General features: G+C 36.7%; 1 protein-coding gene across 1 annotated transcript; it reads right to left on the reverse strand.

Annotated features, from left to right (window-relative positions):
• Positions 1-7: 7 nt before the first annotated feature.
• On the reverse strand, positions 8-11149 carry LOC141432780 (alpha-tocopherol transfer protein-like). The gene is made up of 7 exons (XM_074094543.1): positions 11032-11149; positions 6527-6720; positions 3526-3685; positions 3030-3091; positions 892-1085; positions 598-802; positions 8-504 (listed from the first exon to the last, which is right to left on the reverse strand). The coding sequence occupies exons 2-7, from the start codon at positions 6708-6710 to the stop codon at positions 296-298; spliced, it is 1014 nt and encodes a 337-aa protein (XP_073950644.1). The 5' UTR covers positions 6711-6720; positions 11032-11149; the 3' UTR covers positions 8-295.
• Between the last annotated feature and the right edge of the window lie 1677 nt (positions 11150-12826).

Below are 12826 nucleotides of genomic sequence, written 5' to 3' on the forward strand. Positions count from 1 at the left end.
GACGTAATAAGGTGAAAACGCACTTTTATTTCCATTTATTTTAATAAGTACCTTGTCAATGAAATATATCCTAAGTTCACAACTATTAAGATAACAAATGCATAAAACTATCTATCCTAACGTATAAGTATTTAGTAGGCAAAATATAACGGCTAAGCTAATAATACCATCGAGTAATGTTCATGGGAGAAGTAAATCGCTTAGGATTTGTACTCATCTTAGGATTTACTATGTACAAAACTAAACAATTTAAGATTGTTTTCGCTAATTTCAGTCAGATTTGCCTTATGTTATATCAGTCGACTTCGAGTTTCCTGAAGTTGCCGGTGAGGCCGCGCATGGCGTCGCCGACGGCGTCTGCGCTGGCGCAGGTGTTAGCGCCGCTGCGCAGCGCGGAGATGGCGCCCTCGCGCGCCGCTTCACTGTAAAGCTCGAGCCGAACCGCCATTTTGTCGTTCATTAGTAGGGTGTCGCGTTTAGCCGCCAATTCTTCCTTCCACAATTCTATAATAAAAAAAAAATTCTTACTATCCAGGTACACGAGAGTGTACTCGTATAATAAATGAATTCATAAATAGTATCGTCACGTAAACATACCAATCATCTGCTTCATGGGCATTTCGCCGCCGTACTCCTGCGGCAGCAGTTTTTTGTCGATTTCAACCTCATCAGGAGAAGTGTAAAGTTTCACTCGCTTCCTTATTTTTTCGGATATTAATCCCATGCCGAAGTCAAGTGCGAACTTGATGGTGGAATGCACATTAACGCCGTAGATCTCCTTGTGCCGCATCGGTATAGTTCTCTGTAATAAAAAAAAAGTGAGACTTAAAGTAAAACTTTAAGTGAGTTGCTGAACGAGCAAGAAAATAAGCAGTAGCTGCAATAATGTACCTCTCCGTTCTTGACAATTCGCACAGCTTCTTTCGGTGTGAAAAGGGTAAGGTGGGGAAAACTGACGCCTCCTCCGTCTGCGTAGTGGACTAGCCCGCGCACCTGCGTCTCCTCATCCTCCATCAGTGTCTCGTAACAGATGCCCATCACTCGGCACATGTCCTGGTTTGTGTACTTATAGGGATCGAATACACCTGCGAGGGATAACAGGCTGAATATTAAAGTATAAAATTTAATGTTAAATAAAGAACTGTATCATGTTTCTATTAATATGACCGTGACGTACCCGTGGCCCAACTATAGTTTAACCAACCGCTTTTCGACGTATTTCTTTGTATTTTGCCTTTCGGGCAACTGAAGTTACCTAACTACCTAACCTAACCTACCTATTTTTAATATAAATATAATATTTCCGGATTGGACAAACTAGTTGGACCACGGGTATGTCACTAATATGACGTGCTGACATGAAATGATATTTATTGCCATTAAGCAGTGGATATTTGTTATTTATATCTATATCACTACTTCTATTTATAATGAAATGGTTATTCTAAGTACTTATTCTTTAGAGCTACGATGAGTACTTAAGTAGATGAATATCTTTGCCAGTTTGTCGTTGAATGTAGATGTAGCGGTCAGAATCAGCAATCGAATATACATTACATTAGATCCTGCTAAAGTCTAATATCTAATAGTGCGCAGAAGACGGAAAACACTTGGTTAATATTGCGGTAAACAAGCGTGCCACAGTGCTTATGCAAAAAACGCTTGCTAAACGTGGTAAACAATAGCGTGCCATAGTGATTATGCAAATAACGCTTGGTAGGTAAAGGCGGTAAACAAGCGTGCCACAGTGCTTATGCAAAAAACACTTGGTAAACGTGGTAAACAAGTGTGCCACAGTGCTTAAGTATGCAAAAAACGCTTGGTAAACGTGGTAAACAAGCGTGCCACTGTGCTTATGCAAAATACACTTGGTAAACGTGGTAAACAAGTGTGCCACAGTGCTTAAGTATGCAAAAAACGCTTGGTAAACGTGGTAAACAATAGCGTGCCATAGTGATTATGCAAATAGCGCTTGGTAGGTAAAGGCGGTAAACAAGCGTGCCACAGTGCTTATGCAAAAAGCACTTGGTAAACGTGGTAAACAAGTGTGCCACAGTGCTTAAGTATGCAAAAAACGCTTGTTAAACGTGGTAAACAAGCGTGCCACTGTGCTTATGCAAAATACACTTGGTAAACGTGGTAAACAAGTGTGCCACAGTGCTTATGCAAAGAACACTTAGTCTTGGTAAACGTGGTAAATAAGTGTGCCACAGTGCTTAAGTATGCAAAAAACGCTTGGTAAACGTGGTAAACAAGCGTGCCACTGTGCTTATGCAAAAACCCATGTGTTTTTCATCTTTTTGTTTACTAAATACGTACCGATTTTGGCAGCAGTTAAATTATTAGCAAATAATTAACTACTAACTAAAAATATACAATAGCATACATACCAACTAAATATATATTATAATATACATATGTACCGAAGTGGAGAACCTTTTAAAAATATGAGAACAAGATTCACGTTCAGTAGTTTCGCACACAGGTACCTACTACTACTTAAAGGTAGGTACTTATGGCACACTTTTTCCACTTAGATATACAGTTTTATGTATATGTCGGCGGCCGATTGTAAAATCCGCCAGAATGCGCCATATCGTTCAAAATTCACCGTTTAACGATTTGTCTAGTGACGTTAAGGCAGATCATGAAATTCCTAGGCATGCTTCGCTCGCTTGGCTCGTGCGTTGTGGTCATAATTCATACTAACCACTCCTCGCTTCGTTCGTCGTACATAAATTTTTATTTTTTTTCGGCATATAGCGATGTGCCCGGTATTGTTTCTCAGGCACATCGTGATATGCCTGGCCAACTTATAGGCAAATCATGAAATGGCGCCATTTCACGATATTCTTAGGAATTTCGTGATCAGGTAGATTTTACGATCGGCCGCTGACATATATATATCTTTCAGATAGTTATAAAATACAATACAAACAATAAAATGGTTAAAAAGTGTGATGGAAAATGTAGATATACTACGTGAATTACATAACTGGTGATATAAGGATAGTTTTAGGTATATCTACCAGGCCTGTATATGACAACACGACGACCGCCCTTATCTTTGAAAGGGCTCACAAAAATGTACCTGAAACATTAACATTTAAAAGATTGTGACATGCCTGAGTTTTGAGAATGATTAACAACTTCCGAAATCAAATTTTATAATGAAAAAAATAATCTCAAACTGGTTTTGAACTCTAACACAATTGATTAATAAACTATCAAATATCTACAGGGAGGTAAGTAAATGGGCATGATTCCATTTAACTTTCTAACTTATAGGTAAACCACTGTAAACCCGACCCGCAGTAGAAACCTTTCACAATAAACGTTCCAGTGACTAGAAAAAATGGTGGCTTATTGAGACAAGGTTGTACTGCAGGCCGTGCTTACGGCGGTTTACCTATATCACTATCTAACATACAGTTTGTAGATAAGTACTTTTATCCTTGATCGCTTTTGTTCACTGTGGCTATCTAAAAAGTGTTAAACGATTTTTGTAAGAAATTTAGGTCTTACCCTAAATCAATAAGCTCCATCATAACTGGGAGTTTATAGTCGAGCTGGTTGAAGGCGATACCCCACGACTGACGAAGTAGAATGTAGCGCTCGATGGCTTCCTGTGCCATTGGTACACTGAACTTCTTAGTGCGCAAAAAGCGAAGGAGATAGTTTGCATCTGAAAATGTTAGACAGCAGAATCAATTCGACTACTCTTCAAAATGCCTATTGTCCATTCAGGATAACATTGGACTCTAGAAGGTCACAGAAGAAGGTGTTCTAAACATTTTTTTGTGAAGTCGTGATAATGAGGAAGTTATCGTTTTGTTTACTTTGTAAGTAGATCAATACGTAGTTTGCTACATAATATTAATTGGGTCATATTTTATACATAATTTACTTAATTTATTTATTTTAAACGACCTGAGTGGAGGAAACACGTGCAGGAGAAAGCGTATGCGTTCGAGGGTGAGAGAAGACGAGAGCTAGATTTCAGACGTGACGAGCTTAAAGCATGACCGCCTTCGAACATACACTACAATTATGATAATTGTACTCTAACCTGTGCTGCTTGCAAGTGATCGTTCTCTGAAAAGATCGGCTACGTCAGGCCTATAAGGGCTAAACAACCCAACCCGTAAATGCAATGCGCAGACTCAAGTCACTGTAGCCGAAAACGGCTAGGTATTATTGTTATTAATTATTATTATAATTTAATAACTGGTTTCGTGGACTCACCCGCTGTTGAAAATTATTCTACCTACTCGTAGTTTCTGCTATGAAATTCAAGCTATTTTCCATTTCAAATTTTATCAAATTTGGTGCAGTGCTTTAGTTGTGAAAAGTTAACTAGTCATATTAGTTTAAAGGTCCATTTTAGGTTTAAGGGGCATTTTGATCCAAATTGGCGATTAAAAACTATAAATAATGTAAAGAATATTTCTTGAGTTGACAATTGACAACAAGTATATTTGACTTTGGCACAAGAATTGCAGATTCGACTCTGTTAATTGTCACGGACGATATTTCGTGCAAAATTACAGCTTTCTAGCATTGATAGTCCCTGAGGGATTATACGAGGTTTATGCCATTATTGTTTCTTCCTATTCGCGATTCTGCACAAAATAAATTCCACACAGCTGAATTTGATCACATGCGTAATGCTTCACAGTAATTATTTCTACGCAATCTTGTTTCTTCTTATTCGCGATTCTGCACAATATGAATTCCACACAACTGAATTTAATCACATACGTAATGATATTCAGTCATTATTTCTACGCAATCTTGTTTCTTCCTATTCGCGATTCTGCACAATATGAATTCCACACAACTGAATTTAATCACAGGCGTTATACTTCACGATTCTGTAATTATTTTTTAAAAAATCTCATACATAACCGGGAATCGAACCCGAACAAAATTGGGGCGGAGAAAAAAAATTGTTTTTTTTTAATTTCAATCGTCCCTGTTTATTATTATTATTTTATTTAGGCTGCTGCTGCCTTCGGGAAGCTTCGTCTCAAGGTGTTCCGTTCACATAACTTAAAGCTCGCGACCATGATAATTTTTACCGCGGGAAAAGCGACTCACGCAGTCTGTTTTTTTTTTTATTTATAAACGCGACTAAGAAGAAACAAGATATTATAGAAAATAGATAGAATAAAAGACAAAGATAGTATCGTGAAGTATAACGCATGTGAGTAAATTAAGTTGTGTGGAATTCATATTGTGCAGAATCGCGAAAAGGAAGAAACAAGATTGCGTAAAAATAATGACTGTGAATCATTACGTATGTGATTAAATTCAGTTGTGTGGAATTCATATTGTCCAGAATCGCGAATAGGAAGAAACAAGACTGCGTAGAAATAATGACTGTGAAGCATTACGCATGTGATCAAATTCAGCTGTGTGGAATTTATTTTGTGCAGAATCGCGAATAGGAAGAAACAATAATGGCATAAACCTCGTATAATCCTCCCTGAGTAAAGCCGCGGACGGACAGACAGACAGACATGGCGAAATTATAACAAATATTGTACACCATGCATGTGGTCTTTACGGTCATATTCTGAATTTTCAATTTAATTATATTTTGTACCCGTTATCACAATAAATATATTATGATTATGATACGCACGCGAGTTGTATGGCTGCGTTATGGAAAGAAAAGCATGGTGTGCAAAGGCTCCCACTTTTCAAAACGTTCAATTGATTTAAGTTGTACCTAAGTACCATATTTTGACATTTGTACGGACACAATATTCATTCATGATGGAAAGGTAAGTTCATCTACTTGAAGTACCTACTGGTACAGCTGCCTTTGAAGCTGAACCGAAACTCGAGAGCGCGAGCCATCCGTGAAGACCTTTGACTCACTAGTCATCCCACAGTGTCATCCGTATTCGACGCGAGCGGTTTGCATTTTGTAGTTTAGTGTAAAAATGGGCTATACCGATATTTTCTCGACTTTTTACTAGTTTCTTACTTCGATCGAAGGTTATTCGAAATTAATATTTTTTGATGTTAAGTTCAAATTTTTTTATGGTTTCGTGAAAATAAATAAGTACTCTATTTAAGTTCAACAAGGTGTTCTAAAACAACTAAAACACAATAATATAAACATATTTTTTAACTAAAATCCGAAAACACATTAATAAAATTATGGACAGTTTTGTTGGTTTTTAACCCCCGACGCAAAAATAGGGGTGTTATAAGAAGTATGCCCGCTGTGTGTCTGTCTGTGGCACCGTAGCTCTTAAATGGTTATACCGATTTAGATGCAGTGTTTTTTATTTGAAAGCAGGTTTTCTAGCGATGGTTCTTAGACATGTTTCATTGAAAAAGTCGTTTTTGAGATATTGAACTTTGAAGTGACAAAGTCGGGGGTTTTCCAACTTTTTTTTGGTTAGGATATTTTCCTTCCTTTCCAAAGGTTCTGTCAACAACTTCGCGCAGGAGAGAGTTTCTCTTGAAAATTGATCGTCTAAATAACCTCAATATAAAGAAGGATACGTACCCATTCTGATGACCATGAACTTGGGGTTCTGTTCGATCCAGCTCCGCAGCGAGGCGAGAGCCTGGGACCGGGAGCTCTCGGTCTCGCGCAGCTGTTCCGCGGCAATGGCCTGCGTCTCCTCCGAGAGCTGACACACGTAGTCGTCCGCCGGCAACAGGTAACGTTTCGTCAGTCTTCGCGACATGTTGCTTTTACTGTGAAAAGTGAAATACAAGTTTTACACAAAAAATCTAATTTAAAAGTCACTCCAAAACGATGAAAAACTGGAATATTTTTTATTGCCTATAGGACAATATATTACTAAAGAAGTCTACGTTCTTAAAATAACATAGTAAACTCTGTGTGCGAATCTGACTCGCACTTGACCGGTTTTTAATTCTTGATGTTAAATCTAAATAATTTAATACGCCTGTTTTAGTTTTTCATCCTAAGCAAAGTCAAAAGAAAAACTATTTACCTATAACATAAAATGACCTATTTCCTGTGCGCATACTATGAGCGTATCTCATAATAAACAAATTTACACCTCATATAATATTGCCTTATTCTACGTACATATGTGTAAGCCCTATGTACTGCATTAAGTATATGCGCCCATATGCGCAAAGCAGTGTCGAGTTCTTTAGGTCAGGTACTTAAGTATGTACCTACACCAACCTGTGTTGCGAGTAAAACGTCACTTGCTTGTCGGTGCCGGCGCAGCGACGTGACATCCTCACCCGATCTGTTTCCCAACCAGTCCAACGCAGTAAGGTAATATTTACGCATGCATCCGCGAGTTGAGAAATACAATATTACGACCTTCTAATGCCTTAAATGTCCGACCTAGGGTCTAGACTACAGTTTTACAGAACAAAGATTAAGTTGATATTTGATGAATACCTAATTAACTGTGAAGTCTACCAAATAAGTAAGTACCTAACAGTAAACGTGTTTCCAAAAATGAGAGTATCTAAGAGGTTTAATATTTATGAAAAGAAAATTGAAATGCTTCATTACTGGCCCAATAACAGTAGAGAGCAATCAGGCTGCTCGATCTCCCACCAGGTCGTCTCGCCCAAGCCAGCGTTGAGTAATAAGATACTGGGTCGAGTAGCTTTTGCAACGTTATAATTTTTCAACGTTATGTAAGAATTAACATTCGGACCTTGCGCCATATTACGAAGTATTACAGTTGATTACAGGACAGCCAACATTGTATTGTTGGTTCTTGCTTGAATGACATTTTATTGTTCTATACATATTGGGAAAGAATTGGGATGAAACATGTAATACACATAACAAGCGATTGCACTTCAATTTATAACGTTTTTTTGGAATTATTGTCAATCGGAGACTGGTTTGAAGTTACAAAAGCCTAAGCAAGTGTCCCAATAGTTGACATCTTTAATCTTATGTCATTTTAGCAAGCAATAGAGATGACAGCAGCGTGTCGTCTATTGGGCATTAGCGTTTCGAGCACTCGGACGTTTGCCTTATTTATATATAACTTTAGCTTTGAATGAACCCAAAAAAAAGAAAAAAAAGTTCATAACTATTTCAACAGTAGATAACGTGATTGACTCACTGGCAGAAGACAAGACACGCTGTACTACGAATCATAACTATCCCGTCGTCTCTGTTTATTCGGACGAACAAATAGGAACGGCATTTCAGATATCTGTCACATACTCACATTTTTTCAATGAGTGATGAAACAGGTCTTTAGCATGTCTTTAGCCTATTTATAGCATAAAAGCATAACAATGCTCTTAGATAAATAATCAAGCTAGAAGTCATATCCTACTAATAATTATTATACATGCGAATGTTTGTGAGTACCTTTGTGTGTTTGGTACTCTTTCACGCTAAAACGGCTGGACAAATTTGATTGAAATTTAGTACGTAGATAGCTGGACGTCAGGAGTAACACCGGGATCCGTATAAAAACCTAAAATATTATCCGTTAAGTCTAAGTAGATGAAATACCTAAGACAAGTGTGCACATCATACGATTTTAATGAACACTACGATAAAATTTTTGAGAATTCCCAATAATTCTAAATAAAGAAACTCTATGTTGAAGACTTTTGTTTACGAACCTACGAGTACAGGTTACAAACAGACAAATATTATAAGATGAATATGAAATTACACATATTTTTATTTAGAATGAGTTTTTGGTAAAAAAAAACATTTTTAATGCAAGCTTATTTTGCTGACTTTACTTTTTGCCGACTACTGGAAGTTAGTCGAATTTAACTTGCAAGATTTGATTACAGACAGACAACGGGACAGGTGTATCTAAATAAAAGCTTATAAAAAATAGACGAGCTACTCTTTAGTCGTTTAAATATTCCGGTTTGACAACATAATCACTTTAGTTTGGGGACTACCTACCATTTACCGCCTAAACTTTAGGTGGTAGGCATGGAACTTAAGTCAGCAATACTCTATGGTGCGCCACAATTTAGACTATTTACAGCTTTATAGTAATTACAAATAGATTTACTTTTGCATTTATAATATAAGCATAAATGGATTTTACAGAACATCGAACAAAATTTTGTGGATACCTACATACTCGTATGGCGTTAATACGACGTACGAGTACCTTTACTTAAGATACCCTAGCCCAGTGTTTTTCAGACTGTGAGTCGCGACCCCCGGGGGTCGCGGATGCCCCGTTAGGGGGTCGCGTTATCTTTAAAATACTCTCACCGTTATTGTGTATGATTATTCAATGTTTGTATTATCAATTTATCAACGTTGGATAATACAAATAACTGTAAGTGGAGGTAGGCAAGGGGTCGCCAAATATTTTTCTAACCAAGGGGGGTCGCGTCCTGAAAAAGTTTGAAAAACACTGCTCTAACCAAAGGGTCACAAACTGAACTGAACTGTCGCTACGCTGTCTGTCTGTCTGTGTCACAGGACTGTATCTCAAAAACTGCAACAGATAGCTATCTATCTAGACAGCTAAAATGGGACATATGACAAAAAATATGCTGCACGAGCAAATGTTTAAATTAGAATTTATGTTTTTACTTTTAAGATTTAGAATTCTGGTTGTGGAGTTGAAAGAGTTTCAACTTATCGGTAAATATCTTATCCAAATAGCCATAGAAGGTTTGGTGTTGCCGGGAAATACTGACCATGAAATAATGAGCAAATATAAGTAAACTTGACAACGACAAATATACAATAGGGATAAAAAGACCTACCAGGGCCCAATTGCATAACAAATTACAAGCAAATAGTACCTATTAGTGAATTTCAATACAAAATCGCTAATATTATTAGCTTGTAATTTGTTGTGCAATTGGGCCAAGTAAGTATAGTAAGTATACAGTCTGATTATGCCTCAAAGAGGAATGTTTAACGATCATTTTTAATGGTTCCCTTGTCGTGGATATTTCGGGGAGATCGTTTCATTAAACGATAGGTAATTATATAACTTTATAAAACTAAATTTATGGACTGTTGGCATAATGTCTAAGTGTATAGATTTGTAGTTTAGTCGAATATTATTTATTCACGAGGATGTTTGTTTACGTTAGAAAGTAGGTACGAGTATTTATATATATTTATCAATCAATATCGTGTTCAAGAGCTGAAATGAAATGATTAAGACGTAAAAGCATATACTAAATAATATTTGACGTACCATTGAGAAAAAATATATCGAGACAAGGAAAGCTTTTACTGAAACTTACTTCATTCACAGTTCATTCGATGCATTAGATAAGTAGCTCCCGAAATTTAAAACACTGAGTTTATCAATAGAGGTTCGTGGTCAAATCGTTTTGATAAATTGATCTACGCCTAGTACCTATGTTGTAAGAATTTTGAATTTAGATTTTTACATGGCGTTCTTTTTATCAACAGTCAATTACGTGTTTAGATTTTTGGGATTTACCACGCACCTCTCGATATGTATATAGATATAGATATGACTATAATGCATGAAATATACAGATATCATTGACGTATACAGAGAATATAGGTATAAATAATATTTACTTATACAAAAAATACCTGTCATATTGAATGATGTCTATCTTAATTATTTATAATCGTTAAGAGTTAAAAGGCTTGCTGAAGCCTTTTTCGGAAGAACAATTTCTGTTTTTAAGTTTTTCCATCATTTAATTATGATGAATTGCTAGAGTGCCTACCGGAATTATTGGATCAAACTTAGTAACCACAACATTGAGAAAAGCTCGTAAAACTTCGGCTGGAGTATGTAAATATATTGTTCATTAAATAACAGATTAAACCCTTTAAATGAATTAAGTTGTTTTAAAAACTTAAATTCATATTGTATTAACGTCTATAAAACTTACTTCTATTTAACACAAACTAAAAATATTTTCGGAGCTTTCCGGTAGATCACTATTTTATCAAACTTATGCACTATCGCATCGCACTCTATTCGCACAGCAGGTTTTTCTTTGAATCGGCATGTTCCTGTCTTGTTTCACTAGGGTTCGTCGCACTTTACAAACTTTTCATAGTATACTTACGTGTGGGATATTCCTGTCAAAGTGAGGAGCTCGGACTCGAGAGAGCGCGTTCGGTTTGCTCTGCGCTCCGTCTTACACTGACGCCGATCCACAGAAGCACTGTATTTTGCTCAAGTTGCGTTCTGGACTTGTAGACACAGTGATGGTATTTTAGCGAACGTTACAGGGGTACGCAACCTTTTCCGAGTAAGTATAAAAAATGTTGCGATAAATATACTCAGCGGCACAAAATTTGGCCCACTCTACATAGGTATACACGTAAAATTGCCTATTTTGCCTATTTTTGCATACATTTAGTAGTCTTTTATTAGAAGTAAAAACAAAGCTAACCCTCTAATTTAAAACCACAATATAACTACAAAATGCTATGCTATACTATGCCATTGACTCTCAAGAGATCACCAACTTTATACGTATGTGTGAAATTATATTAAAATGCTACAACGCGCATTTTTCTGCGAAGGGAAAATTACATTAAAAAGTTGTTTAATTTGTGTTGTGAATTCCCTAAGGCTCGCGTGGGAATTATAATAATAATAAATAATTAAATATCATGGGACACTTGACACCAACTGACCCAGTCCCAAACTAAGCAAAGCTTGTAGGTACTATGGATATTAGGCAACGAATAAACATACTTACATATATAAATACATACTTAAATACTACACATTAAACATCCAAGACCCGAGAACGAACATTCGTATTGTTCATACAAACATCTGCCCCAGCCGGGAATCGAACCCGGGACCTCAAGCTTCGTAGTCAGGTTCTCTAATCACCTGGCCATCCGGTCGTCCCATCATCAGTCCGGTGCTGTATACAGCAGTACTATATTAGTGTCGGACACGCCCAGGATAGGGTTCCATATCCATTACGAAAAAATAAAGCAATTTTTAATTTTTGCTAAAAGTGGCTCCAAAGCGGTAACGTTTCGTGTGCTCTGCCTACCCCATTTGGGAATACAGGCGTGATGTTTGTGTTTAATTTTTTTTATTTACCACTTCTTCACTTCGGCGTGACTGATATGTAACTTAGCCGCGGACCGACAGACAGACATAGCGAACCAATAAGGGTTCCTGAGTTGACTAACAGACTTTTTATTGCGTTTCCATTGTAACAAATTCGAGACTATTAACTACTTGTAAGTAATTGTAGTTTATTAACTTTTATACAGCAACAAAGTTCCAAAGTGCTACCTTGCAAGAAAAGGTGAATTACAATTGACGTTTGATCCATTATTTACGATTCTACCGTTGTCAAGCAATATTTGTATTACAAACACAATGTTTGTTCAGTAGGGCACATGCCGAATAAACGACGACAGATTGCATTCACTGGTTGTTCTTCAACTTTTTACTTATAATAAAAGCTACGGTTGATAGCCACTGGTAAATCAGCATTACAGGCGTTAGATAAGCGCTGAGACATTGCGGGATACAATTGGCCGTGAATTGTGGACGAAAATTTATTTATTATTTATTATAGAAAATACTAAGAACCGTGTTACGTTCAAAATTCGAATAGTCTTAAGGCCAGCTAGATTATTCCAACATGCTAAAAAAATATTTACTTACTAAAATTATTGCAAAACAATTTGATATAAATTTTAAATATAAAAATAACGAAGTTTCATGAAGCGTGGCAAATTTTTATGGTGTATAATTAGGTTATATCTAAGTTTTAAAGATGTAAATAAAACGTTGGCTGACTTGAAACCTCTTTAGTCTGAAATGACGTAGGTACCTACTAACTTTTTTAAATTAAAGTCATTTATAACTCCCTCGGGGAGGAA

Source organism: Choristoneura fumiferana, chromosome Z, assembly GCF_025370935.1.
Source record: "Choristoneura fumiferana chromosome Z, NRCan_CFum_1, whole genome shotgun sequence".
Classification (NCBI taxonomy): Eukaryota; Metazoa; Arthropoda; class Insecta; order Lepidoptera; family Tortricidae; genus Choristoneura; species Choristoneura fumiferana.

What these genes read in the sequence shown, in the direction of transcription:
- LOC141432780 (XM_074094543.1), bottom strand. Translation starts at nt 6,710, where the DNA reads ATGTCGCGAAGACTGACGAAACGTTACCTGTTGCCGGCGGACGACTAC. An exon ending in ATGGAGCTTATTGATTTAGG is followed by an intron (nt 3,092 to 3,525) that starts GTAAGACCTAAA and finishes TTAATGTTTCAG; the next exon opens with GTACATTTTTGTGAGCCCTT. An exon ending in GAATTGTCAAGAACGGAGAG is followed by an intron (nt 803 to 891) that starts GTACATTATTGC and finishes TTTTTATTACAG; the next exon opens with AGAACTATACCGATGCGGCA.